Source organism: Antrostomus carolinensis, unplaced genomic scaffold (genome assembly GCF_000700745.2).
Source record: "Antrostomus carolinensis isolate BGI_N321 unplaced genomic scaffold, ASM70074v2 scaffold18526, whole genome shotgun sequence".
NCBI classification, from domain to species: Eukaryota; Metazoa; Chordata; class Aves; order Caprimulgiformes; family Caprimulgidae; genus Antrostomus; species Antrostomus carolinensis.
The window spans coordinates 15696-43346 of NW_010321383.1; the positions used below are offsets into that span (position 1 = coordinate 15696).

Genomic DNA, 27651 nt, shown 5'->3' on the forward strand with positions numbered 1-27651 from the left:
CCTGCTGATAGCTTTACAGGCTTCCTCTAGTGTTCATCCCAGTAGGTTAAAATGCCAGGGGGACTCTAAAATCTGCAAATCATTAATTCTTTATTCCCTGCTGCCTCTGTTGTAGCAAAGTTCTCACACATTTTTATTCCTAGTGTGGCTGAAGGTGAATTCCCTCAGTATGACCTTTCACTGAGCCACAGTTATTTTTAGTAGTTGCAAGGTGCCCTGACACTTCTTTCCTGCAAACATATCTGAGAAATAATTTCCAGAAGGAGCCCAAACTGTCCTGTGGTCTTTGGCAATTAGTCTGGTTATAAGAGAGGGAGCCAGAAAAGGATTCTGTTCTGGCTTTGTGGGAGTGTAGTCTGTGCCCTGAATTTTGAAAAGCCTTGGTTTCTTAGATAAACCTCGTTTTCCGTTTCTTACTGCAGATAATAGAGAAAAATGCTGATCCTGAACAAATGCTGTTGTCTTATCTGCGAAAGAGACGTATCCTTTTCTTGTCTGTTCCCTTAAGTCACTCATTTGAAAGCCTTATTTAGGCAAAATTCTCATAAATTATAAAAATGTGATTTACCAGGTTAAGGAAGTTATGACTCCCTTAAGATAAAACAACCATATGAAATGATGTGTCTTTCTTAAGTCAAATATTCTTCAGTGAGCTGCTGTATTCTTAGCCTAGTTTCCTAAACAAAGTAAGTTATGCTGTCAGGCATGATTTCTATGTGTTTATCTGTGTTCCTCCTCTCTCCTCCCATAAAGAAACCTAAGAACCTTTTGGCCAGTGTAGATAAAGCTTGACAGAATAGGAGTCTCCAAGTTTTGTATAAGTCTCTCTCCCTGGAGAGGGGAGATCTTGTGATGAGACCCTGAGTCTGCTGGAATTTTGAGGTAATCTATGTTTTCTTATAAGAACTCCAAACAGATTTCAAATATAAAAAAACAGGTTTAATAGTAAGTAAATATTAACAGGAATGTTTTTTGAACAGAAAAAAGTTAAATTAGGTTCTTTCCTCCTGTCTTGGTTTCAGTCCACAGCTCAGTGGCTTTCTGAGTTGCTACAAATTGTGCAGCACCTGCTCTGATCTTTTCCTCTCTTTCTCTTCACCATTTCAGAGGCCTGACTGTGTGTCTGGTTTCAACTGTTCTTAGAAGGTTTCCAAAATCTGCTGTGCTACAAGCTTATTTCCAGTGTTCATGAAGCTGTTGTGTAATATTCTGAACACATGTGTAGGGACTTGCAGCCAGGAGCAGGGAGCAGATGTTGGGAAGAACAGAATCTCCTTTTTGCAGCTTCCTAGACTGTCTCACAAAACATACCCACGCAGGGCAAGTGATGTACTGTGTACACATGGGAGAGAGTGTTTATATTTGTCTCAAAAGAAAAACTTAAGTCAAAACATATTTGTTAGTCGTAAGGAGGAGTCTGGAGCAGATTAGGTTGCTGTAGTTATGGTGCTTATGAAATTATTTTTAAGTAATTTGGACAACTTCAGACTCCATCAGACTATAAAAAGTAGAATCATAAAATCATTTAGGGTGGCATATCACTTGTTACTTTGGAGAAGAAACCTACACCCACTAAGTAGTTCAGTACCAGCCCTACCACAAGAGCTGTACTTTACTGGTGTATTGGTGAGTGAGATAATGTGATTCTGCACTGACTTGCTCTAACACCTTGAAAAATAACTTAACCTTTCTGTATCGTTGGGTGTTGCTTATAAAATAAGGATAACATTAACTTTTTTTTCAGGAGCTAGTTGGTTCCACCATACAGTTTAAATGTCATCTTGTAGTATTCCTGCCCTCTGTTGCTTAGGCCTGTGTGACAGTGTGCTATTCCCTGAGGTGTGCCTGCCCAGCTGTGACTCAGACCACTTTGTTAACCGGATAGCGGCACTGATCCTTATCACAGCAAGCCTCCACATGCAGTCAAGTTAACATAGCTAGGGGACAGCTAGCTTTGGTAAAGAGACAAAAATTAATGTCGGGGAACAAAAATATAGGACAGAAACATCTTATGTTGATGTTGCCAGACTCTTTATAATGTTAAATTATTGCCTGAGTGAGCATGAGGAACTTCAGCATCTTCCAGTAATATGTTTTATAACTGCAAGGTACAGTATAATACCTCTCTAAGCATCCTGTCATCTTTATTTTGAGGCTAAATGCCATAGGAATTGGCACATTAGACCACTGTTAATAAGTGGAAGGCCTGTTGTAAATTAACAAGTAAATAGAAGTGCAAGAAGGGAAGAAACTGTATCTTAAAATGCATTTGCCTTGTCTGACAGGTCAGGATGTCTGTGAAAGAGCTCAATAAAGCACTTTACAGTGGAAAAAGTGGTAGAGCTTAATTAGATAAGACCATAAAACAATACATGCATCTCAAAGCATGTATTTACAAAGCACTGCAGGTGGAGTGCTAACCTTTACACTGACAAACATTTTTTTATTTTGACGATGTGGTGTGAAAAGAAGTAGCCCTGTTTCTGCTCCCTCATTCCCAGCTACTGGTAGACAGTTCTCTTCCTGCAGCTTGTGCCAGCTGTGGAGTTCCTTAGACCTCTCTGTATACTAATTACACTCATTAGGCCAGCAGAAAATTCACCCAGGAAAAACAGAGGCTTTCAGCTGGATTAGGGACTCAGTTGCTAATTAGTCAGCTCATCATTAGTCAGCTCATAGAAGGGACTGGTGAGAAAAAGAATTGGTGCAAGAGGTCTTGGGTTTTGGAGCACGTGATGTCAGGAAGAGGAAGGACAGAAGAGGAAGGAGAAATGGGGAGTAAAACATCTTCCTTTTGGTGGCTGTTTGTCAGTTCATAACTTCAGATTGGCCACAGTTTCAGATTCATAGAAACAAGCACTTCTCTCATATGTGTGATCTTTCAGATGAGATGCAAGGTTAATATCCTGGGCCTTCTGGGAAAAACTTAGTCTTCCACTAGAACTTCAGATATATAGCCATTTTGCCCATTACACATTTCTTCTTTTCATATTTTCACTTGAAAAACTATTTTTCACTCTTCTTTCTGTCCCAATTTACCCCCCTTCCAAAAGAAACCAGAATCAAGTTTTCTGTTTTCTTGGGAACAGGATTTTGGTCATGTCATTCCTTAATTTCAGTCTTGTTTTCACTGAAAAATTTAATCCAGTATAGAAAGAGGTCTGATACATATTCTGTCATACCAAACTAATTCTGTGTTCCTTAGCAGTTCAGGAAAAAAGGTGACCTCAAGATTTTGAGCAGAATAAAGACCAGAATGAAACTTGATTTTTCCCTAATGACAACATTTTCAGTCCATCTTACAGGTACTAAGTATGGCTGTGGAGGAGGTGGCTGTGGTGCCTGCACGGTGATGATATCAACTTATGAGCCAGCTTTGAAGAAGATACGGTATCATTAAGAGAACATCTTGAAAACCAGACAGAATTTTATTACTGTAGATAAAATTTCCAGATATGAAACTATAAAAACAAAGTTATAAAATCTGTACTTAATAGTAAAGGAATCCAAAGGAAGGGTCATTTAATAAAGAAAAAAAAAAAAAGGTGTTCATTCATCTGTGTTATAAATTTGCTGAAATAGATGCTCAAATGCTTAATTTGTTCATATACGCTGACAGCTCCTGCAAGGAGTTTTGTCTTTAGGAGACACCCTTTGTAACACCTTGACCACTAGAACATGCCTCCTACCTACAGCTCTGTTATATGACCGATACGAAGATAGAGCAAGCAAAAGTTTGAGTCTTATCAGCCCTTTAATACTGAACTCCCTCTCTACACCCTGCCTGCAAAAGGAAGGACTTTGAAACTCAAAACCAGAGATTCTTTAAGCTTAAAACTGGAATAAATTACTTTTAAATTGAGAAAACTTGAGTAAAATTACTAAATGGTAACATGTAATTGTCAATTACATATTTTTCTAGGTGGGGAAAAAGTTAAAAGGTTCCAGTTGTTCCTTTTGACAATTGCATTACATTGAAATGCAATGCAAATAAAGATGTTTAAAATTATTATAAGAGCTGAAATTAAAACAGTCAGAATGACACTTGAAAAGAAACATTTCAACTGTAGTGAAACAAAACATTTTATTGCTAATGATCAAATGCTTTTAAGAATTTTTATTTTTGTATGTTGTCCCTATTTAGAATGATATTTATTTTACATCAGAATTTCCCTTGGGTTAAAAATTTGGTTATAAATTTGCAGCAGAAATTCTTTACTTCCTTCAAATGACTACACCAACCCTCCCTTCCCCATCTTCGTCCCCCAAAACACACTTGACCAGTTGCTTGTGGGCAGGAGAAACAAGCAAGAGGGCAATTAGAAAAGACTGAAGTATTAAGGAAGATATAAATTCCACAGAACTGTCCCTCATAGATATGGTTTTTATACTGGGGACAAGAGACGCAGCTAGTAAGTGATCCCTTCCATAAAACTTATTCTCTTCTCATTCCAAATGATGATAATGACTGCTTTGTAAGTATAAACTGTGTATTGACTGACCACAAAATAATTCATACATGTTTATGATAATAACATAATATTTGTGTTATTTATTCTCCTTTATGTTCCAAAGACATTATTCAGCAAATGCATGTTTGCTTCCCATTTGCTCCTTGTATGGTGCAGCAGTTACCACAGTGGAAGGTGTTGGAAGTACAAAAACCAGAGTTCATCCAGTTCAGGTGAGAGTACAGTATCACTGTGAAAGAGGATTACTAATTTCTTCCTTTGTATGGGTTGTCTTGAGTGGCAGTGATTTTAGGGCATGGGAATTTCAGATGATGATCATTCTCCCTGCTAAATGTTAACAGAAGACAAGACAAGTTGCTGGTGGTTGGTTGAGTGAGGCTGATGAGATTTGGCTCATGATGGATCTTGCTTTAATACTGACAGCCTGATCAAATAGTTGGTATGTAGGAATTGTTGGAGTGCCTCAGTCTTGTGCTCTCTTTGGGCTAATGGTGCCTCTTAGACAATGCCCCATTAGCTGATGTTTTAGTATGAATGCAAAAAAGACAGAAGTCCACTGAAGGTTAATTAGCTTCCTTAGCAAGACATGCCTGGTCACCACACCCAAATTCTTGTTTGAGATTGCTTAAACTGTTTTACTTAAAATGTCTTATTTACTATGAAGACATTTAGTGTAGCATCTCCTGTTTAAGAGAGGTTTAATTAGAATGGTGATGTACACTGGAAGGAGTGCTATTTGTGGTGTTTCATTTCAGGAACGGCTGGCCAAGTGCCATGGCTCCCAGTGTGGTTTCTGCACTCCTGGAATGGTGATGTCTATATACACTTTGCTCAGAAACCACACAGAACCAACTTCAGAGCAGATGATTGCAGCTCTGGCTGGTAAATATTGCCACTTTTTAATTTGTGGGTATGTCCTTGAACCATTTTCTTCAGATACTTTGTGTATGTCACAGGTGGAAGGATTTAAGGTCACTCAAAGAATTACTGACAAATATATTAGAGAAAGTTATTTTAATATGAATTTATAAAAGTGTGACTTAGCAGAGTTTGATAGCAAGGTTCACTCTGTTACTAGAAAAAACATACAACAGGAAAATTGAGTAGATTGTATGATATTCCTAACAAAAATTGACTAATTCAGTAAAGTTTCTCATCATAAACACACAAAAATATAGAAACAGATATGAACGTAGAGATACATATACTTATATGGATATAGATATATATATATACAGAGAGAGAGAGAGAATATATATATATATATAAACAAAGGTATACCCGTTAAAAATTCCCCTCGAGTTCAGTGAGACATTGACTTAAAATTTCTCAGCATAAATGTCTCATAAGAGGGAGATGCTGGATGGAGCCCACTGTGGTCCAGGAGAGGTCAAAGAGTCTTCTTTGGGACCACTGTTTATAGGATCACAAGATTATTTACTTTAGGCATTAGTAGATTTCCATCTTGGCCACTACCCAGGTTGGAAATTACCAGAATTTTCAAATTTCCAGTGACACTGATACGGATCTACCCGACTTATGGTTAGATAAGTTTATGTTCCAGGGCTAGCAGGAAATGATTAATTATTTTGGCTCTCATTCCCCACCTTGGCCAGGCAACTGGTACTCCTGGTACCATCAGTGCCATCCTTGCCTTAGTTATGCAAAAGTTTTGATACAGTCAAGGGATGCTTAACCACCAAACTCTTTGCGCAAGGCTTAATAGCAATTTTTAAGACCATAAAGCAGCCCAGGAGAAGGGAGGGGAGAAATGCACCACCACAGTATGTGAGTGCATGTCTGCGTGAGTACACATGCATACATGTATGTATGTACTCTATACAAATTGCTCTTCCTAGCAGAGTTGGTGCTGGATACAGACCTTGTATTCCCTGTCATTCTTTTCTCCTGGAAAATGAAGCATGGAGCTGTGGATTGTTTCAGGGAGAGGTGTTCCAAACATCCCCATATGTGTCTCTTGAAGTGCTTTAAATCAGATGTGCAAAAATGATGTCATATTGGACAAGTAGCTGCATCTGAATATCTCTGAAATCCCATTACATCTGGAGTTGAGAATGTCATAAGCCTCATTGGAGAGCCCTTTGTGGTAGGAATAAAACAGTCAAATAAGGTAGATCCTTGCAGACCATCTTCACTATGGGAAAGGTAAAATAGCTTTCTGTCATCTGTTGTGCTCTGGAGTCACAGTGGAGCCAAAGGCATTTCCCATTACTATGAGGTGAACTTAGATGGCGGTGTAATGCTAACCACCTTCACTATCAGAAATAACTTAGAGGAAAGGAGAAAAACATTTTGAGTGTGTGAAGAACATTGTACAATCTCTTGTTCTCCTGCATGCTAAGCTGAAGTCAGCATTTCCTCTAGTGCAGCTCTCAAGTATGTCATACTCCCCTTCAAAAAATAGCCTCAGGAGCTGCAGGGTCCTAAGTCTTGTGTTGCAGATCAATTTTGTCTTTCAGAGAGCTAAAACTTCTAACATTCAAAAATGCAAGCTTCATATAAAGACATGACATTTTAAAGCCACTTGCTTTAGAACAAAGCTTTTTCTAATTATTTCCTTTTTTCAGGGAACTTGTGCCGCTGTACTGGATATAGGCCAATCCTAGATGCCTGTAAAACCTTCTGTAAGGTAAGAAGTAGCAATGATATGAATACTAAGTTGTACCCATTAGTATAAATGTATGTATACAAACTATAAAGATTTTAATTAAGATCATCTCTTTCCTCTGTTAAGAGATATAGGTCCAAGAAAGGTGTATGATGGCCTAACCCATTACAAAAACTGAACTTGGTGTTCAGTCTGGATTATGCAGAGTAATCTGAAGTAACTCCATGTATTTTACTGTGGGTATTTTATTGGCATAAATAAAAGCAGAATTTGGATCAGTGTTCTTAGTAATTTGTCATGTAATGCAGCATGTCAGAAACCTACAGTGAAAGAATCGGGAGAGTGAACAGTGGGTGGAAGAAATAGTACAGACCATCTATGTGTGCTCTCACAAGGTCAACTGAATTTCACATAGTATGAATTATTTTGTATTAAGGACTTCAACATCCAATGATTTTAAGTTATTTTTTTTAATATCACTTTTTTGTCACATAATCCTTCCAATTTAGCTTATTATTAAACTTCATCTAGAACTTTATTGAAATATAAAAAGGCACTCTTATCAGCTTAAGCAGGCTTTAACTCATTATCATTCTGGGCAATATTTCACTAATAGGATATTCCTACTTTAGGAATCTGTTTGTTGTCAAACAAAAGCAAATGGAAAGTGTTGCTTGGATCAGGAGGATGATTTGTTTGACCAGGAAGAAAAGGTAGGGTTTTAAGTATTTTACCTGTCCTATTTAGATATAAAACTTACAGAAAGAATATTGCATAGCTTTTTTTCTTGTAATTAAACTAAATGCAGTATACTTTGCCAATTTTATCCTCTACCTTATTCAACTTATGTAATATTATTTGTAAGGTAAGATATTTTATTATTCCTTGCAAGAAATTTGGAGATATTTCTAAAAATTGAGCATTCCTAATATGTATTTCTATAGAAAGGTGATGATGTGGCAGATAGTTGGTATGAGGTAGTTTGGCTCTCCAGAGCTGAGATTTGAGCAGTTCTTCAAGTTCAGTAATATTAATAGTCTCAGCTCTACTCATAAAGTAGTCATCATATTGTCCAAGAAATCAGGGCATATGTGGAACTGTCTTAAATCAGTGATCAGTGATGAATTGGGTGTAACCACTGATCTCTTAGGTATCTAACTGTTGCCTTGAGTATGAAGAACTGATACACTCTTAAAAACCAGAGTTATGATTGTAATTTTATATGAAACCTCTTATCCAGATGAATATTTGACTTTGTTCTCAATTTTCTTTCAATAATATGTGATCTACTTTGAGAAACTGTTATTAACACTTCTGTCACAACTCCAAATGATGCATGGTAATTTAGCACCAAATCCAAATGCTAATGAAATTACTGATTTTCTGCTGACTTCAGTAGGACCCTCATGGTTTGTTTTTGGTTTTACCTTTTTTTTTTTTCTTTTAATGGAATTATTGATAAGAGAAAATTCTTGGTCTTTGCTCGTTTTCTTTCTTTTTAAGGTTTCTACCAGACTATTTTCAACAGATGAATTCCAGCCTTTAGATCCTACCCAGGAGCTTATATTTCCTCCAGAACTAATGGTAATTTTTTTCTTCTTATAGGCTATTCTTTAGCTCTGTCTTTTCCTTAATAGTCCATAGTTCTGAACTCATTCTGAATTCCTGCTTAGTAGTGATTCATCAGAAGAAATGTCATAAAATTTTAATATAAATCCAAAATTATATTCCTTTCCCCCCCCTCCCAGTGATCTTATTGCATATTCACCTACCAAAAAAAAAATCATATTGGGAAAATGAAGTTGCAGAGTTAGGTATTAGGTGAGAAGACAAAGAAGTAACATAAACTGGCTTTTCAGTGCAGCACCTGAAGATACAAATGCTTCTCAGCAAACAGAATAGCAAACAATTTTTAACATTGGCAGAACAATGCATTTTCCCCATTTTGTGGCTTAACAGTTTTGTTGGTCTTTCCTGTTCAAAATGTCCACCTCAGATAGCCACACAGACCAGGGAGTGTTTAGCCTTGGTGATTAAAGTACGACAAAGATATAAGCAGCTGAAATAAAGACACTGGAATGGAAAGTGTCAGGCATCCTTAATTATTAACAGCAGTATTTACTCTAGAAAAACTGAAAGCTGTTTGCTTTACATTATCATCAATCTATAGATTCAAAGCCAAATTCTCTGTAACTAGCTGGCTGCTTATGGAGAAAGGCTGATAGCTGCGGGGCAGGGGCTCTTAACTGTGTATTTGTACCACCACTAGTTCACAAGCTGCTTCCAAGTGATTAGTGAACAGCGCTGGAACAGTCAGAGGCATCCACATACATTCTTAATCTAGAAAGGGATGCTGCTGCCAGTGTCATTGGTGAGCAAGCTAAGTATGCTAATACTCCTAGCAGAGTTGGTGCTGGATACAGACCTTGTATTCCCTGTCATTCTTTTCTCCTGGAAAATGAAGCATGGAGCTGTGGATTGTTTCAGGGAGAGGTGTTCCAAACATCCCCATATGTGTCTCTTGAAGTGCTTTAAATCAGATGTGCAAAAATGATGTCATATTGGACAAGCAGCTGCATCTGAATATCTCTGAAATCCCATTACATCTGGAGTTGAGAATTTTTAATAACTTTTCTAATAATTTCAGCAACTGCAGGATCTGTTCCTGCATTTTTTGCTTGGGGGCTATTTATTATCAGTCTTATTTGTTAGCCTCTTGGAATTAATTGAAGATGTTTCACCCATGCAGCCTAGAAATTCACCACTGTGCAAAGAGCCAGCATAACAGTCCCATTTAAGTCCAGTTTTGAAGGAAACAGAACTGACATTGTTTAAGAACTTCTTTTGACTTTCAGTCTAATGTCTGTTAGACCTTGCACCTGTCTAACTAAATCTTTAAATCTGCCATATTTCCTCATTAGAGAATGGCTGAAAATCAACCCAAAAGAACTCTGTTTTTTCATGGGGAGCAAATGAAGTGGATTTCTCCTGTAAGCTTGGATGAATTACTGGATCTGAAAGCTGCCTACCCCAAAGCACCTCTTGTGGTTGGGAACACCAGTGTGGGTGTGTACATCATCAGAATGGCTCCTGTTGGCATAGTTCCAGCGTTCATGGGAGAAGTGGGGCTATGTTTATAATTCTTTTTGTATTTTCATCCTTAAGCTTACTCTCCACTATGTTGGAGTTGTCATTATGGAAAATGTCTTTGGTCTAAGTGTATTCCTATCTGGTAGGACCTGACATGAAATTTAGAGGCGTGTTCCATCCAATTGTTATTGCTCCTGCAAGGATCCCAGATCTGAATGTGGTGAAACGCACGGATGACGGTCAGTAGTCTTTACTTTGTTCAGACATAGGAGGTCTGTCTGTAGTAAGGGATGCTGCTCTATTCCACAGTGCTGGAGGTGTGAAGTGCTGTGCAACTCATTCCTAAACATACTTGGTACATGCTTGGTTCTTTTCCAGGTCAGGGTGGCTGTGGCCACTGTCCCAGTGTGTGATACAGTTTTGTCTCCATGACGCTGTGCAGTACTGACCAGCAATATTATCTTGAACTGCATTAGTCATAACAGTGCAAGGCTAATTATTCTAGTAATACTGGCTCTGGTGCTAGGTCATGCAATATTTGCTTTGTGGTCTCTGTACTATGTTATGCTGTATAGCAGAGAGAGACCCATACAGAACCACAGAGAGAGTTAGCAGTGTTGAATGTTTATCTACATTAGAAAAAAGGCTGTGATTAGACTGGCATAGCTAATATGCATTAACTAATCTTGTTCTCAATCATGATAGCATTAATTATTGTAGATTAAAAATGTCATACCTCGATTTATATACTTAAGATAAGCATGGATATTTTTTCAGTTAAACTAGGTGTCAGTTTTTAAATGAATTCTATTGAAATTGCAAGAAACAACTAGAAATAGATTTAAACTTACTATAATAGCCTAAATTAATTAAATATAAATTTCTGTGTGCAAGTTTACTGAAAAGTTTTAAGGAAAATCGAACCCTATATCTGATGAAAATTACTTGCTATATGCCTGAAGCTGCTTTTTTTGAAGTGGTTGACTATTCGACAGTTCTGTCATTGCATTTAGAATAACTTTTTCATTTCAGATCAGTCATCCAGTTCTAGTCAATGACTAATTTGTTCTTAGCTGAAAAGTGGTTGGGAATTGAAGGGAAGCAGATAGAATGTTTACTGCTTCTTTTAATCTATAAATAAAATCTAGCTATGAGAAGGTGACACATACTAGTTCTAAAACAAGAGACATGTGGTTTAGTTTACCAGCCAGAAATAGTATTTCCTCTCTAATCGGATTAAAATGCAAAACATGTTTTGTTTAAATTTTTGGTTTAAATGCACAAAATTTAGTTTTGCTATACTCTATTAATAAAAAGCCATTTGTATATCTTTTGATTAATATTTTTTATTTAATTCCAGTGTTAATTCAAAACATTTGTACATTACATAAATGAAGTCTATTAAAGATTTTGAATAGAAAGACCCTGTTTACCATTTTATAATATTGAAATTTTTATAAAGTATAATCTTAAAGAAAATAATTATAACTATTCAAATAAATACATACAGTTATAGGTTGTCTTTCTAGTGGGAAAAAGAATACCATATTCAGTGTTAAGACTGAGTTTTTTCGCAAATACTACCTACCTGTACCTTAGGAGAATAACTAGAAAGTACCTATGCAAAGAAAGATAAAATTTGGATGAAAATTATGTTTAAAAATAGGAAGGACTTGTTGAAAGCATTTTGAAGCTGACTCACATTTGAGTGAAACATCACCTAAACATTTACTCAATCAAAATTGGTGTAAGGGAAGTAGTCGGAATGAGCATCTGGAAGCAGAGAAGTGGTTTCCCTTTTAGTAGAAGTGGTGAGCTATTAGCTCAATTTCATCATTTAATTAAATTGTACCCTCAGTCTCCTGAACTGAAGGGTCACAGTGCCTTTAATATGCAAAGGCCCCTCTTCTTACATCTGCCTGTATTCCACATGAGCAGCCCTAGTTCTACAGTCTGAACATAGTTTAAAACACAGGCAATAAAGCAATGCACACATTACACTTTCATAATCTTTTGGTTGCAGGATTAACTCTGGGAGCTGCCTGCAGCCTCTCTCTAGTGAAAGACATCTTGGCAAACGCAATCTCAGAGTGCCCTGAAGAGAAGACAAAGGTTTTCCGTGCTGTCTTGCAGCAATTAAGAACTCTGGGTGGAGAACAAATAAGAAACGTTGCTGTATGTTGTGTGTTACTTGCAATAACAATTGTAACAAATTGTAACAAATGTGAAATTGTTCCTGACCACGCATAAAACTTGCATTTTTAATTTTGTTTTTAGCAGTGACTTTTCTATAAATCCATTACCTTTGAGCTTTCAATATGTATAAATTTATATATAGTCTGCGTATTATACTGTCACTTAACATGAAAATGTGAAGGTGATGGAGAAAGGTTGACATAAATTATTTTTTTCAAGTCATTAGGTGGAAACATCATAAGTAGAAAGTCAACCTCGGACTTGAATCCTGTTCTGGCAGCTGGCAACTGTATGCTCAATCTGGCTTCAAGAGGTAAGTGGAGAGAGCCTGTCTATAGTAGTGCCAGAGGTACAGGATCCTATTGTATGGGGAGAGGGGAAGTAACAACAGCTGAGCATTTCTTAAGGAACACTTTTCCCACTCTCATATAAGATCACATCTGCAAGAAAAGCAATTTGCAAATAACGAGCATGTCAAAAATTCTCATGTGAAGGGCAAGCATTTAGACCAACCAGATCACATGTACTTCTGTGGGCAGTGAATTACTATAAGCACTCATAACACCTCACAATCTGAGTAGCTGTATGCTACTCCCCCAACTTCCTGGTAGTTTTTTTTCTGTAATTGATGCTTTGCCCCAGTTTTAAATCACCCTCTGACCCTGAAAAGCACTCTGGCTTCTCATTCCTCACATGTACTTACTTCTGATAAAGGAGCTACTGGTCCAGCACCTTTTTCCATGCCCATTTCCTCAGTTCCCTTCAATCACAGTATATATACTCCCCTCTACCTGCTCCTTTTCTTGTGCATTACCTTACAATTGGAAAGTTGATGAAATTATTGCTAGACATGAGCTATCTGGTGGCCCAGAACTGCATGCTCTCCCTACTAGATGGCTTATGTACTTTTTTGCTCTTGATTCAGACAGGGTGCATGTTGCCTTTTCAGACCATGTAATACACCACTCAATGCCCTGAAATACACATTCTTTAAGGTCTTGCTTCTGAGCCAGGATTTCCTGGAACAAATACACAAAAGCTTATGCTGTGTGAATTCCAGTACTTCTTCCTGCATCGTTTGGCATTGAGAGGAAAAGTATCTGTGAGAATGTTGTTCTGACAAATGAAAGTAAAAACATTTACTTCTTAACAATTCTAATGATCTGACTACTCATTTGAGTGATGAATAGGATCACTGACTGTTATCTCTTTCTGTTAACCTGGCAGAACTTCACTGCTGGGAGAGGCTTCTAGGCATTTTCACAGGTTTTTAACGTATTTCTTTACCAAATAGTAGTCAGTGAAACATAGGAGAAGTGGATTGTTCTAGAAAAGAAGGTTGCAGAAACACTATTATTTCTTAGTATTTATAGTGGATCACAGTGCAAGAGAAAATGTGCCTTCCTACATCCTGGCAGGCTCAACGGTGGGATTAAACCATAATCTTTATGTATGTAAACCAAGTATATTCTGGATGTAATTGCAAAGGCAAAAATGCAAAAATATCAGTGCTGCCCTTCTTAACAGAGTTATTATTTTGATTCACACTTCAGCAAAATAAAATTCCTTTACTAAAGTTTTGCTGTTACACTAGTTATATTTGAGGAATGCCATTTTAATGCTAAATGGTATTCTAGGATGAACAGGTTACAGTGTCATCCTCATACGTAATATGAAAACATGAAGAAAAAAGTCTTCCTGTAAAGCAGCCAGTCTGGAAGTATCATTTTCATTGAATGTAAGAGGAGTATTTTAATATATGAACCTTTTAAAAAGGTTCATATATTAAAAAGGGCACAGAAGATTATCTGGTTACAGAAAGTCTTGGGATAAATCAGGGCTACTGGAAGATAAATATTGCTAGTAGTAAGAAATAATTTATTTTAAAATGCGTGCTCTTAGTTAGCATGTGAAAAGTACAAAGGACACAGAAGACTAATAAAAAATACACTTTAACTTAATCTGTCAAATACAAGTGGTTTAATTCCACACCGGTGAATCACTGTGGATTTCCATCTGTGCAATGTTTATGCCTCTGTGTTCTTGCAGAATGAAAATGTTACTTGACAGTTGTGTTACTGGTACAGTTGCAGTCTTACCAACAAAACTCCTTGAGCCAATGAGGCTTGTTTAATTAGTAGAATCAATTATATGCCTTAAAATTTTGCATTTCCAGAAGGCTTGCTAGCTTAGCTGTGTGGTGATATTGGCAAACCCAATGTACCATAGATGAAGTTTAATTGTTCAAAGGGCTCTTACAGATTTAGGTTCCGTGCAGAATTTTGACCTGTTCCCTTTTGAAAATCCCGTCTTTAATAACATATATCATAGAATGACAAAGAGTCACTTTTAGAATAATCTACCAAAAAGAGAAAGGAAAAGGCAATAGCATTTATTCTCTTCTGGACTCCTAAGAAGTGTTCAGAATCTCAGAACAACAACAACAAAATTTTTTTTACTTTTGCAATTCTCTCCCATTCATTTCTTTTTACTCATTCTTTATGTTTTAGAAGGAAAGGTAGTGATGATAGCAGCTGCAGAGATTTGGAACAGATTGACAGGAATGAGGAGTGCTACATCATGGTAATAGCAGAAGGGAGGATTACAGAATGAGGATTGATCTCTGGGCACTTTCTTAGGACTCTGGTGTTATGATACTATGGAAGATGGAGCAGTCATTTGTATTTATAGAGCATACTACTGATAATTTGTTATGTAAACTCTGCAGTTATTATTTATTAAAGTATTTCTTGCCAATTAAAATATGATTGATGTATGTTATTTGCACAGTTGTACAGAAGTTTCTGTACTTGGGATTTTTTTAGGAAGAAAGCGACAGATTCCTTTGAGTGATATTTTTGCAGATGGAGTTGGTAACAATAGCATTACACCAGAGGAGATCTTAGTCTCTGTCCATATTCCCCATTCTAGGAAGGTAAGTTACTAGTTTGATTAGATTTGCTTTATGCAGAGTTAAAGACTATTAAAGAAAGAGCAGGAGGGGGCATAATCCCTATGTTTAAAGTAAGCCTATTACTGCTCACTTTTTGAATTCCTTACATTGGATCCTGTCAGTACCATACTATCTCCCAGTTTCAGCCAAAAAACACAACTCAGCAGGTAGTTGGTGGTATATAAAGAGTGATATTCAGACAAAAGTTTACCCTAAAATGATGAGGGCAATAGCAATTGTCTAGGCCCCCTACAGAAAGCGGTCTTGGACCAACTGCCATAGTCCTCACCAAAGCAGGCTGCTCACTTGTGATATGGTTGGCATCAAGCGGGTGAAGTATTGTCATCTCCTGAGGATTTTGCTTAAAATGAGATAGGATTGGACGGACATGTGCATAGTGCTTCTGTGAATGTTGCTGAACTGAATAGTCTTTAACTGGTATTGCATTTGAGAGAATAGATATGGGATGTTAAAAGAGAATTATGGGTCATATTATCTGAGTTCTGAGGTTTGGTAATACTTCAAAGCCTCTAAGCTTTTGGTCTTGTTATAAATGCAATGCCATTCCACAAGATCCCTCTCTTCCAGCTATCTACCATGAAAAAATCTAGGTTATCTGAACTGTGTAGATGATGGAGGATTGGGTATGGGCTGCTAGCAAAATCAAAGATGGCAAAGCTACTGAAAGATGAAGAGAAGGAAGTGTATGATCTTGAATGCTCAGGAAGTTGAATTTGTTAGTATTTTATTCTTTTGCTTCATGTAATGCAATAACAAGTTCTGCTTTTAGATACTTACATGTCTGCAGGTTACCTACTTCTGTCTGATCTTGTTCAGGGAGAGTATGTCTCTGCATTTCGACAAGCACCAAGACGGGAAAATGCTCTCCCAATAACCAATGCTGGGATGAGAGTCCTTTTCGAAGAAGGTACAGACATAATAAAGGATTTAAGCATTTTCTATGGAGGTGCTGCCTCAACCACAGTCTGTGCAAAACAAACCTGTTGGACACTCATTGGAAGGTACAATTTCTCTGCCTTCTCTACATCTCTGAATAAAGAGACTTTGAGAGCTTGGGTGTACTTCCTTGGAGCATGAAGTACGGAAAGATTTCACTTGCCTGGCTGATGCCATGTATTTCATGTGAATGATCTGGTCAGACCTTAATGATGACTTTTCGGGATTGTTGCATTTTTGAGTCTGCTCACGGGTGCAACTCCAGTGGGAAGTGTACAGAAAGACATGAGCTGTGAGATAGGTAGATGAAGTAAATATAGTGAGTTGTGCACCTGAATGCAAGCTTTTAATAAATAATGCTGTATCCTCAGGTCTGATGATCCCCTAGTATCAGTGTTCTTGAGTCCTTCAGTTTGGCTCTAATATATACAAAGTTTGAGAACTTCAGATGTGCGCAATAAATTTAGGAGCACAAGTCAAGCTTTAACATTTTCAATATCTCTTAATCTACAAGATGCTAATAATCTCTGAAGTTAATCCCTGACATTCCCTCCCACTTTGCAGCATCTTTCCAAAGTCTGGAGGAAAAAAATGCAAATAATTCAAGCAGTATAAAACCATTTATCTAAACAGAGTTCCACTGGACTGTTTTACCATTTGATGTGCAACTGTTTCACTAGTTGAAGTACTCATTATTCTCTGCTGCTTTACAGGATTAAATTTATTCTAACAGATTTATATTTTGATATCTAGGGTTGTGTAACTATGGAGAATTAGCTCTGTGTGTTGAGATATTTCAAGGAGATAACCTTTCCAGAAAATGTAACGACTATCCAGCACTAATCAGATCCCTTGAAAGCATCTACAGTTTGCATCAATATTGTTAATCCACTTTTCTTTAAATATAGGACAGTATCTGCAGAATAGTGATAATCTGTAAGACTGTTAAATCAGCTTTAAAACTGTAAAAGGTTTTATTTATTAATTTATTTATTTTAAAAAGGCTGTCATAACACTCAATTCCATTGACTTAGGGGACCTTAGTTCTGTGAGTAACATTGACCTACACTGTTTTCAAAATTGCAGGCCATCATTAAAATCAATATTTTGGCTTCATTATGAGCAGGATTATGGCTGTGGTCCATGGCACAGATGTATTACTGCAGTTTGTATTTATTTTTTTGAGTTCTGGTCTGACTGTATCTTTTATTCTTCCTGACAGACACTGGAATGAACAAATGTTGGACGAAGCCTGCAGACTCGTTCTTAAAGAAATTGCTTTTCCAGGCTCAGCCAGTGGTGAAAAAGTAGACTACAAGAAAACTTTGATAGTTAGTTTCTTCTACAGATTTTTCCTGGAAGTATTGCAATCATTGAAGACAATGGTAAATTAGTTCTCCATGTCTGCTTTTTTGCAAACAAATTAAAGTATTTTTCCTATCTGTTGATGTTTGCAATTTGTACCATGTGCTAAATATTGTCTTTAGGGTTCAGATCTATAGAAGAAAATAAGTGCTTAACTCCCAAAGAGGTTGATGGAGGGATGTCCACTTAACTTTTAGATGCTCAGATATCTTTACCTTGGACATTAGGCTTTAAAAAAAAATGAGCGATGTTAATGCAACAATATATCAGTATTGAGGTCCCAGGCCTAAAGAAAACGTATGTGGGGTCTTACTCCATCTGTCTGTAGTTCAAAACATAAATTGATTGAATAGAAATAGACTGTGGAAAACCTTGTTAAACCAACTCTCCTTCTTGTATGACTGGGAGAGAAGGATTCTAAAATTTGACTTCCTAATACATTCTAGGTGTAATTTACTTATTAGTTAAATCTCTTCTTATGAGGAAAAATACCCTTTTTGCCTTTTTCTTCTGAGTTATCTTGAGCTCGTTCCTCTGAATTACCATTGCTAGGCAATTTACTATGACCAGGAGTGATTCTGTGTCAGATTTGATAATCAGCTGTTCTGACTATCCCTGCTTTATGGTCCTTACTTTAAAATAAGCGTATTTGTTGAATCCAATATATTTTTAAATATTATTTAGTGAAATCTCAAACTCTGCATTGTTTTAAAATTGTTATTTTAGAGCTTTTCTAGCTTCTGAGAGTCTTGAAGGAATTTCCTGTATAAAGTTTGTATTTGGTGACTTTGGTTGTTAGCTTTTTTAGCTGGAATGTTCAAATGTGAGTTTTGGTAGTATTTAACTTCCTTTTCAGAATCCTTGCCACTGTCCTGGTATACCTATGGAATATAGGAGTGTCCTACAAGATTTCCATACCAAAATGCCTCGGAGTATCCAAATATACCAGGCAAGTGATTTGATTCTGAGATAGTTCTGTGCTTTATAAGACTTGGTAAAAAGTAACAGTTTAAGCATGATCCTTATTGCAAAGCTCAGGCACCAGTTTTCCAAAGGATTGAAGGTAACAGGCTCTTAGTGGTTGATTTTAACTGTATCTCAATTAGAAAAACTTTTTCTGTAAAAATAGATTCATACATGTGTACTCACTTCTAAACAGTTCTCAAAAGATAAATATGCTGAATAAACTCCATTGTCAGACTGCTTAAAATTGCTATATTGCAGTGTGCAACTCAATTGGAAAAATTAGAAGAAAATAAAAAAGATTGAAAAGCCCAAGTCTATAGCTATCACTGTAGTATTCTTGTCTCAAGATACACTTTTTCTTAAGATCTCAGAGCGCTTTTAGGTCTTAGTGTAGATTTAATGGCTTTAAACTGGAAAAGGGTAGGTTTAGATTAGATATTAGGAAGAAATTCTTCACTGTGAGGGTGGTCAGACACTGGAACAGGTTGCCCAAGGAAGTTGTTGGTGCCCCCTCCCTGGAAGTGTTCAAGGCCAGGTTGGATGAGGCTTTGAGCAACCTGATCTAGTGGAAGGTGTCCCTGCTGATGGCAGGGGGGTTGGAACTAGATGATCTTTAAGGTCCCTTCCAACCCAGACCATTCTGTGATTTAGGAATCAAGATGGAGTTTGTGATGGCTATTTTATGAAATCAACGAGACTATTCAAGGAGAAGTCAGCAACAGAGGGCAGCAAAGAACACCTTTAGGGTTTTCTGAGATCACACTTGTGACTACATCATGGTGGGATCTCCTGCAAGGATTTTTGATATTTTTATACCCTTGATACACAAGTAAAAAATTAAAGTTTTTTAAAACCTAAAGAAAATTCAAATGAAATCTAGGTAAACATATATTTTAATTTTCAGATAGTCTTTAGAATAACATTTTAGCTTTAAATTGTTTAAATTTGTTCAAGTCATTATCTTCAGCTTCCTTCAGAGTTATCGCCAAAAAAAAAAAGACACTACAGATACGTAAAAGGGGCCAGGATCAAAGGAACTAGTTCTTTATGACTTTCAGCAGTTTATTCCCCAGCTGCAAGAAAGTGACTAAACAATACAAATGGAAACAATTTGTTAGTCAGATCAGTTGGCTCTGAGCAACAGAATTTATTTAGAAACCTAGAAAACCTGTTTTTTCACTTTGAATTTCTATCTAACTTTTGCAAGTTCCTATCTTTTGTCTGGAGTTCTTCATCTGAACATTATCAAGCTTTTAAAATTAAGGGGGGGAAAAGAATACATATCCTTTAAAGTAAATGCCTGGCCATTCTGTTAGTGGAAAAGTTGGGAAAGTTTGACTGACAGCCATTTGAGGAACTTTAGGCAGTTAAGTGAAAAATGTCTGTTCTTGGTCTTGGGCTAGTAGCAGAAAGTGTGCCAGAAAGTGCAAGAGGTAGAAATGTGTAGCCAGAATACTTTTGCGCTGGAAGCTATGGAAGAAAAAAGATTTTGTGGGCAATTAACTAGTTCTAAATATAGAAAAGGAAAAAGTTAGTGTGAACACTGACCCAGAAACTGGAAAATTGTTCCAGAAGTTGTCAACAGTTAGTTGGTGTGGCAGAATTAATTGGCAGTACTGAATTAACTTTCAGTAAAGACTTAGTAAAATAAGGTTAATAAGGCACTAAATTCATACACAAGTGCAAGGAAATAAAATTGAGAAGAAAATATTTAAAAAACATTTTCTTACTGTTTTACACCTATCAGTTGCAATATTTCAGCAAGGAAGACAAATCCTAGGAATCACTGCAAATAGCTCAAAATACAACACCAGACACTGATAAAATACAGAGCAGAATCTTGTGAGGATAATTCAGAAAATATCAGAGCCTCATTACACCAATTAGTAAGGGAGGAAACTGTCCTTCTTAAAAGAAGTGCTGTTTGTATCACTTTGATGTAAACAAGGAAAAAAAAAATCCAAGTAGACGAACCTGTGCGAGGCTCTCAGAAGGCTCATTAAGAGAAGAAATCAAAGAAATGCCCAGGAGCAGCAGTCAGGTCCAGCATCCACAGCTGTTTTCAATATTGAACCAGAAGGTGATAATATGAACAGTTGTTCTTCATCTGATTTTCTGATTGCTATAACCATAACATTACTATTATTTTTTAACTGTTTGGGAGTGGGGGGTGTATTTTTGACTGTACAGGACATAAAGCCAAGTCAGTCTCCCCAGGATCCTGTGGGACTGCCTATTATGCACCAGTCTGGAATTATGCATGCCACTGGTGAAGCAGTTTACATTGATGACCTTCCTTCTGTGGATGGGGAGCTCTTCCTGGCTGTCGTCACTAGTTCCAGAGCTCATGCTAAGATTGTGTAAGTGTTCAGAGTGTATCTGAAGAAAGTGTTGTTATGAATTGCTGTCTGAGATTTCTGGAGCAGACTGATGAGTTCTATGTATACAGAACAGCACACCTGGTACCAACACTGGCTTAGGTGCTGAAAACAATATTGTTGCTCTAGTAGAAGGCTCTGTTTAGGTTTAAGTGTCTCACTCCATATTACTGTACTAATGAAACTGAACTGTTTCTGGTCCATGAGCCAGCCTGGAGCTAGCCTAGGTATCTCCACAAAGTGCTGAGCTGTGCAGTGCAAGCAGACACCAAAACTCAGCATTACCAACATAGGCTTGAATTCTCAACTCTATTATGAAAAAAGAAAATGCTCAAAATGTAGGAAATAGTGTTATAGCATGGCAGCAACAAGGTAGCAAAACTCATATGAGGCCTTACAGGAGAGAAAGATGGGAAGAGGTTTTTATTTTGAAAGAAAACTGTTTTCACTTTTGTTTTTATACTGCCACAATACACCTATTCTAACAGTTCAACATTCAGGCACCAAAATGCACATAACTGAGCTGTCTGCCAGCATTCAGGCACCAAGACATTTACCCAGGTGGTCTGGTGAGGGGGAGGACTGGGGCTACTAGCTATAGAGACCTTGTCCTATTTCCTGGCTTATTATTAGGTTAGTGATAGTATGCTGGGTTTAGATGTGCTCTTTTTTGGTACCATCAGGGAGCTGACACCACCCTCATCTCTCTGAGTCAGGAGGATTTATTCACTCTCCTTTTTTTTCTGATCTGTATGTCCAGAGCAGATGCCTGTAGATGTGCTGGGATCTTGATGACCTGCTAAACTTGGTGCTATCAAAACATACCATTCTTGTAGACCTTCTGCTGTTCTTTCTGATCCTTCTACACCCATACATTCCCATTCATTCTCCATTTATACTGGTCTTGCCATTTCTATTATAATTATCTGTATGAACTCTCTGTTTGTAGATGCTTATTTGCATCAGTTTGATATCTGTGTAGGCTGTGAGATCTTAGAAAGTTGCAATTGCAGCATCATAATTGTGCAGTGATTTTTATGAAATCAATGCCATTCCTGCAGTAATGGCCCCATGATTTCCCTGTTGCATCTAGAGTATTTCCTAGAAATGAAGCAGGTTAGTAGAGTTTTAAATTGCCTTTGTCCTGCACTTCTTTGCATGTCAGAGATAGAAGGAAAAGGCATGTCTGAACCTATGAACAGATCCTGGCAGTGCAAGAAACATACCTCTGTATTATGTTCTCTTCCTTTGTGCAGCACTTCGTAAAAGTAATTAATTACACTTCTCTCTTCCCATATCCCAATCAGATCTATAGATACCTCAGAGGCTCTAAAAGGACCTGGTGTGTTCGATATCATAACAGCTCATGATGTACCAGCTACAAATGAGTTTTACAACTCCGATGAGCCAGAGATTATATTTGCAAGAAACAAGGTATAACTACAATATTTTATAAACTGATTTTCTTAATTTTTACTGTTTTTCTTCATATTTTTATAATTAAATTTTACTTATATTTCTCTATTGCATGTACATCAGGGAGTCACTTTAGGCATGTAACAAGGTAAATTGTTAAATTTTTTCCCACTCCCTTTTCAAATTCAAAATAGCTGATGTGCATTATATCCTGCCTAGATAAAAAGATATACATCAAAAAAATACAGATTAAACTCACAAAACCATCTGAGTTGTTGGAAGAGTATATTTAATTGAAAGTTAGGCTCCCAATTCACTTATCCATTTTTAATACTGTATTTTCCTTGATTCCCCAGTTGTACTGATATTTCTAATAATTTGTTAGCTTCATGGATGATCTAAAAAATACAAAGATCAAAATTCTAAAAAGGAAATATGAATAGTGGTTACACAAAAGAAGAATATCAGCAGCACATATGGGAATAATTTGAATCCACTATTCTGTTAAGTGATGTGTATTTTACAGGTGATTTGTGTGGGTCAGATTGTCTGTGCTGTGGTTGCGGATTCAGATGTTCATGCCAAAAAAGCAGCTGCAAAAGTGAAGATAGAGTATGAAGTTCTGGAACCAGTAATCTTAACAATTGAGGTTCTAATAATTTATTTTCTCTTGCTTTTTATTGTTTTATCAATATAATTAATGGAAGAAGCAGTTCACACTCTTCACATGCTACTTACACTTGATTTTCTAAAGAACCAAGGTGAATATAAACATCCAATTGACCAGTCTGTCAGTCTCCCTATAAATAACTTTTCAACCTTTGGATAATTTTGACCATTTGCGATAGACAGTCTCAAAGGTATCAAGGTCCCACGAGTGTCATAATAATAAACATAAGAGTAAAAAAGGAGAACCCTTTTAATGTTCCCAGATAGGGAAAGGCAGTGAACACGCTGGTTGTTTGTAATTCTTTGGTAGGTACCAGTTGGTCAATCAATGTGTGTACACTGGCTGAACGATCAGTGCCTGATTATCTGTAGCATTTTATATCTGTTGTCAGGCTAGCAAGCCAACAAAGTTAGGCTGGAAATGTAGGAAGTGTTGGGGGATTTTGAGGGGTAAGATGTCAGGGATATAGAACATTTTAAAAATGTAATGTGGGAGTCACAGGGGAAATGGACTTATGCTGGATAATGAGTGGAAGTAAGGAGCTAAGGACACATTTGCAGGCAACCAGCATTAGTTCTTGTAGTCACTTTACAGCTTGTTTCCATAATATGTATGGGGTGTAACAGAACAGTCTTTCTCATATAAAAATAGAAGTAAACTCTTTTAAAAAAAAAGACTGACAAATTTTACTAATAATTCATACAAAAGAAATTCCAATGAAGTCTGATTAGAAATAAAACAAATCATACTTAATAAATTGTTTCTACTTTTACTTAGTCCTTGTCATTTCTTCCCCTCTTAATGTCATCATCCTTTGGATGATGCGGTTGCATTCTTATTCTGTGCTCTCCTGGTCACTTGCTAGATGTACGAGAGGGAAGAACAGCTTAAATAAACTGAATGCATTTGCTTCAGAAACTGCTATCATCAGTAACACAAGGTACACAGGAAAGAATTGCTGGAACTAAATACACAAGTTATCAACAATGACAGTAAAGTGATGAAATACAGTTGTTCATTGACTTTGATAGCTGGTGCTTCAAATCTCTGAAAAGAATGATGTTTCTCCTGAGAGTAAAATGCCACAACAAGCTGAGAACCTTTAAAATACTTAAAAACTCTTTTTTCCTTTTCTCAACTGCAGGAAGCTATAAAGCACAACTCGTTCTTTGAACCAAAAAGAAAATTAGAACAAGGAAATGTTGATCAGGCATTTGAAACTGTTAATAATATAATTGAAGGTAAACTGCAGAATACATTTGGTGAGAAGTTGTTGTCAGTATCTGAATTTGTCTGTCTGTTCTTCAAGTGCCAGTTCTACCTTTTTTCCATATAGACATTAGGCCTAAGAAAGCTTTTGGTCACCTGGAAGAAAGTGTGATTATACCTAGTGGTCTTATGGTCCTGCTACTACATTCAAACTTTCTGCATCCTCTGTCCTTGAAATGGAATCACAGAATAATTAGGTTGGAAGGAAGTCACCTAGTCCACCCTCCTGTTTAAAGCACGTGCAGTTAGAGCAGGTTACTAAGGGCCATGTCCAGTCAGGTTTTGAATGTTTAACCACTTTAATGGTGAATTTTTTTTTTTCTTATATCAAGCTGGAATTTCTTGTGTTCATTGCCTCTTATCCTTCCACTGTGCATCTCTGAGAACAGTCTGGCTCACTCTTCTCTGCACCCTCCCATTAGGTAGTTGTAGACAGCAATAAGATCTCCCTTTAACCCTTTTCTTCTTATGAATGAATAAGTGCAGTACTCTCAGCCTCTTCTGATACATCCTGTGGCCCAGTACCCTACCCATCTTGGTGGCCTTCTTGACCTCGTCAATTATGTCCATGCTTTATTTAATATATTTATGTTGTATTTAATATTTTCGATACTTGTAGGCAGTATTGTTCCACTATTAATCAAGTTCTTTAGATGCCACTGGAACAAGACCAATTTAATCCTGCAAGGAGTTTCACCTGTGTTTTTATTTTAGGTGTTGCTTCTTCATACAAGAAGCATCATAAGATTTTACACTAATTACAAAAATTAAGATAATGATGGGTAGTTAGTTCTTTCCTGGTTCATTTCTTCTGTCCTTTTCCCTCATTAACACTTGTATTTTTCTCTTTGGATCAGGGGAGATTCACATTGGAGGACAGGAACACTTTTACATGGAGACTCAGAGTGTGCTTGCTGTTCCAAAAGGAGAGGATAAAGAAATGGATGTGTATGTGTCAACACAGCATCCAGCATTTATTCAGGTATTACAGAGCATTCTCAGAGAAAGTGATCAAGCCTGTGACAATAGAGCTTTTTAAGTTTGGTTTACAAATCCATCTTAACAGTTTAGAAGCACTAAGAACATGAGGTTGCACATCACAATCATCCAACAACAGCTGCTTTGTAGTACCACTGTATCCTGATAAACACTGACCACTACACCACGAGGATAAGTAAGAAGTAAAAGTCTCTTATTTCCCTTTGAACAAAGTACCTCATGTCCCACTATTGTAGGCATGAAAAACTCCCCGTGGAGTGCTGAGGCTCCTCTATCCATATTATCTTTTAATTGAGGTGAGAAGCAATCAGCACCCTGCAGAGTCAGAGTCTGCTAAGGGTTTGATCAGTTCTAATAGATACAGGTGAGACTGCTGCTCCATGCCAAAATCATAATCATAGAATGGTTTGGGTTTGAATGAACCTTTAAAGATCATCTAATGCAACCCCTCTGCAGTGAGCAGGGTTATCTGTCACTAGATCAAGTTTCTCAAAGCCCTGTCCAACCTGACCTGGAACACTAAAGCCCTCTTTATACATTGAAAGGCTACAATAAGATCTCCCTGGAGCCTTCTCTTCTCCAGGCTGAACAACTCCAACTCTCTCAGCCTTTCTTCATAGGAGAGGTGCTCCAGCCCTCTGATCATTTTCATAATGGTAAATGATAGAGCGAACACTGACATAATGTATGGTCTACATAGCAATAGCTAGAGTGCATGAAACTGATAATATTTCAGACTCGACACTAACATTTTGTGTTCAAAGCCCAGTTCAGCTCCTTTTATCATTTCCATTAGTATTGTATTGCGAATAACCAAGAATCATGAAGAATTTTGTGTTTCAGAAAATGATTTGAAGCAAGAATATTCCTGACTCTAGCAAGACTTTAGATTACTTTAAAAAATAATTTTATTTTAATTAAAAATTAAAATCAAATTTATGATCTTAGTAATAGAAATAATAAAAACTGTATTCTAATCCCCTTTTCTTATAGCTGAAACTTCTTGCTGTTTAGATAATGAAATCCAAGGGTATTATTCGTCATTCCTGTCCAAGGCCATTTTCAGTCCCCATGGTAGAGATTTTAAATGTGAACACTGCTGAGTGTTTGTTGTTATGTTTTTCTTGCTTTTTAACCTAGGGTCAAGGAAAAACTGTTTTAATCTGATTTTTAAAAACCCAAATGAATAAAAAAGAAAAAACCTACTTACATCTATGGAACCCTTTTCTAGCAAACATTTTTATTTCAGAACATGACGTGTAAGCTTTGTTTGAGTTGGCATAAAAGATTAAAACTGGTTTTACAGGAAATGGTAGCTGCAAGTTTAGGCGTTCCAGCCAACAGGATCATGTGCCATGTTAAACGAGTTGGTGGAGCTTTTGGTGGAAAACTCCTAAAAGCTGGCTTACTGGCATCAGTTGCTGCAGTGGCAGCAAACAAGTAAGTGCCGTATGTGTATATTGGGATATGAAGAGAAAATGGAATGAACAGATTTTGCATTTTGGCTAAAATGCTTTTTCCTTTCCCAAAGTTGCTAGCCAAAAAGCTGTAAAATCCTGACTATTCACATTTTGTTAAGACTGCATTTCTTTGTTTTGTTTTGTTAGACTGCTTATGCTAAGCAGCTCTAGCATCAACTAAATTAATGGAACTTGAAGAAATTGGCATTAGTATAAGCTAGAAATATTCTTGATATGATTGAGCATTTCAAAAGAACTGACCCCTAACTACTGAGGCTTTGCATGTGCATTCAAAACATGAGATTAACCATCCAGATGTGAACTTCACTGGCACAGCAGGATGCAGACAGAAGAGTTCTAGAGTGGAACTGCTTTTAAGAACAAGTAGTTCTAGTTCTGTTCCCAACATCTTTCAGACAAAATTAGCTTAAATCTGTTAGGTATTATGTTTTGGATAATACTACTGGAATAATTTTAGGGACCTTAACACATAAAGCTACATCCCCCACCTGCCAAATTTGGCAAGACAATATTGCCAAATTTTTATTGCCAAATTACAATATAGCAATCTCTTTTATAAGCATAACTGATTTGCTTCAGAATGCACATCAGGCTACGTCCTGTCGTAGCCAAAATGATTTTGTAATCTGAGTAGTTAGCTCAATTCATTTCTCTTGTTATTGCTGGCACTGTTGTACAAACGGCTCATGATTATTTTTGGCCATGTTATCTGTGTTTTGGATTAACCAGGCCATGCTAAAAATCCTTTTTTATACTTTAAACAATCTTTTTTATTGTTAGGACTTTATTTTACATCTTATGTCCTTTTTT

At 36.9% G+C, this 27651-nt stretch overlaps 1 protein-coding gene across 1 annotated transcript in view; it reads left to right on the forward strand.

Moving 5' to 3' along the window:
* Positions 1 to 27651, forward strand: part of LOC104526462 (aldehyde oxidase) — a 39201-nt gene that overhangs the window by 798 nt on the left and 10752 nt on the right. Inside the window, exons 2-22 of the mRNA XM_029085435.1 lie at positions 423 to 480; positions 3294 to 3390; positions 4576 to 4684; positions 5228 to 5354; positions 7061 to 7122; positions 7734 to 7814; positions 8605 to 8685; positions 10023 to 10167; positions 10338 to 10430; positions 12215 to 12366; positions 12607 to 12700; positions 15213 to 15322; positions 16178 to 16362; positions 17520 to 17682; positions 18519 to 18611; positions 20819 to 20988; positions 22314 to 22440; positions 22949 to 23071; positions 24237 to 24333; positions 25219 to 25343; positions 26667 to 26800. Of these exons, the coding sequence (XP_028941268.1) occupies positions 423 to 480; positions 3294 to 3390; positions 4576 to 4684; positions 5228 to 5354; positions 7061 to 7122; positions 7734 to 7814; positions 8605 to 8685; positions 10023 to 10167; positions 10338 to 10430; positions 12215 to 12366; positions 12607 to 12700; positions 15213 to 15322; positions 16178 to 16362; positions 17520 to 17682; positions 18519 to 18611; positions 20819 to 20988; positions 22314 to 22440; positions 22949 to 23071; positions 24237 to 24333; positions 25219 to 25343; positions 26667 to 26800 (2426 nt within the window). The remainder of the gene's footprint in view (positions 1 to 422; positions 481 to 3293; positions 3391 to 4575; positions 4685 to 5227; positions 5355 to 7060; positions 7123 to 7733; positions 7815 to 8604; positions 8686 to 10022; positions 10168 to 10337; positions 10431 to 12214; positions 12367 to 12606; positions 12701 to 15212; positions 15323 to 16177; positions 16363 to 17519; positions 17683 to 18518; positions 18612 to 20818; positions 20989 to 22313; positions 22441 to 22948; positions 23072 to 24236; positions 24334 to 25218; positions 25344 to 26666; positions 26801 to 27651) is intronic.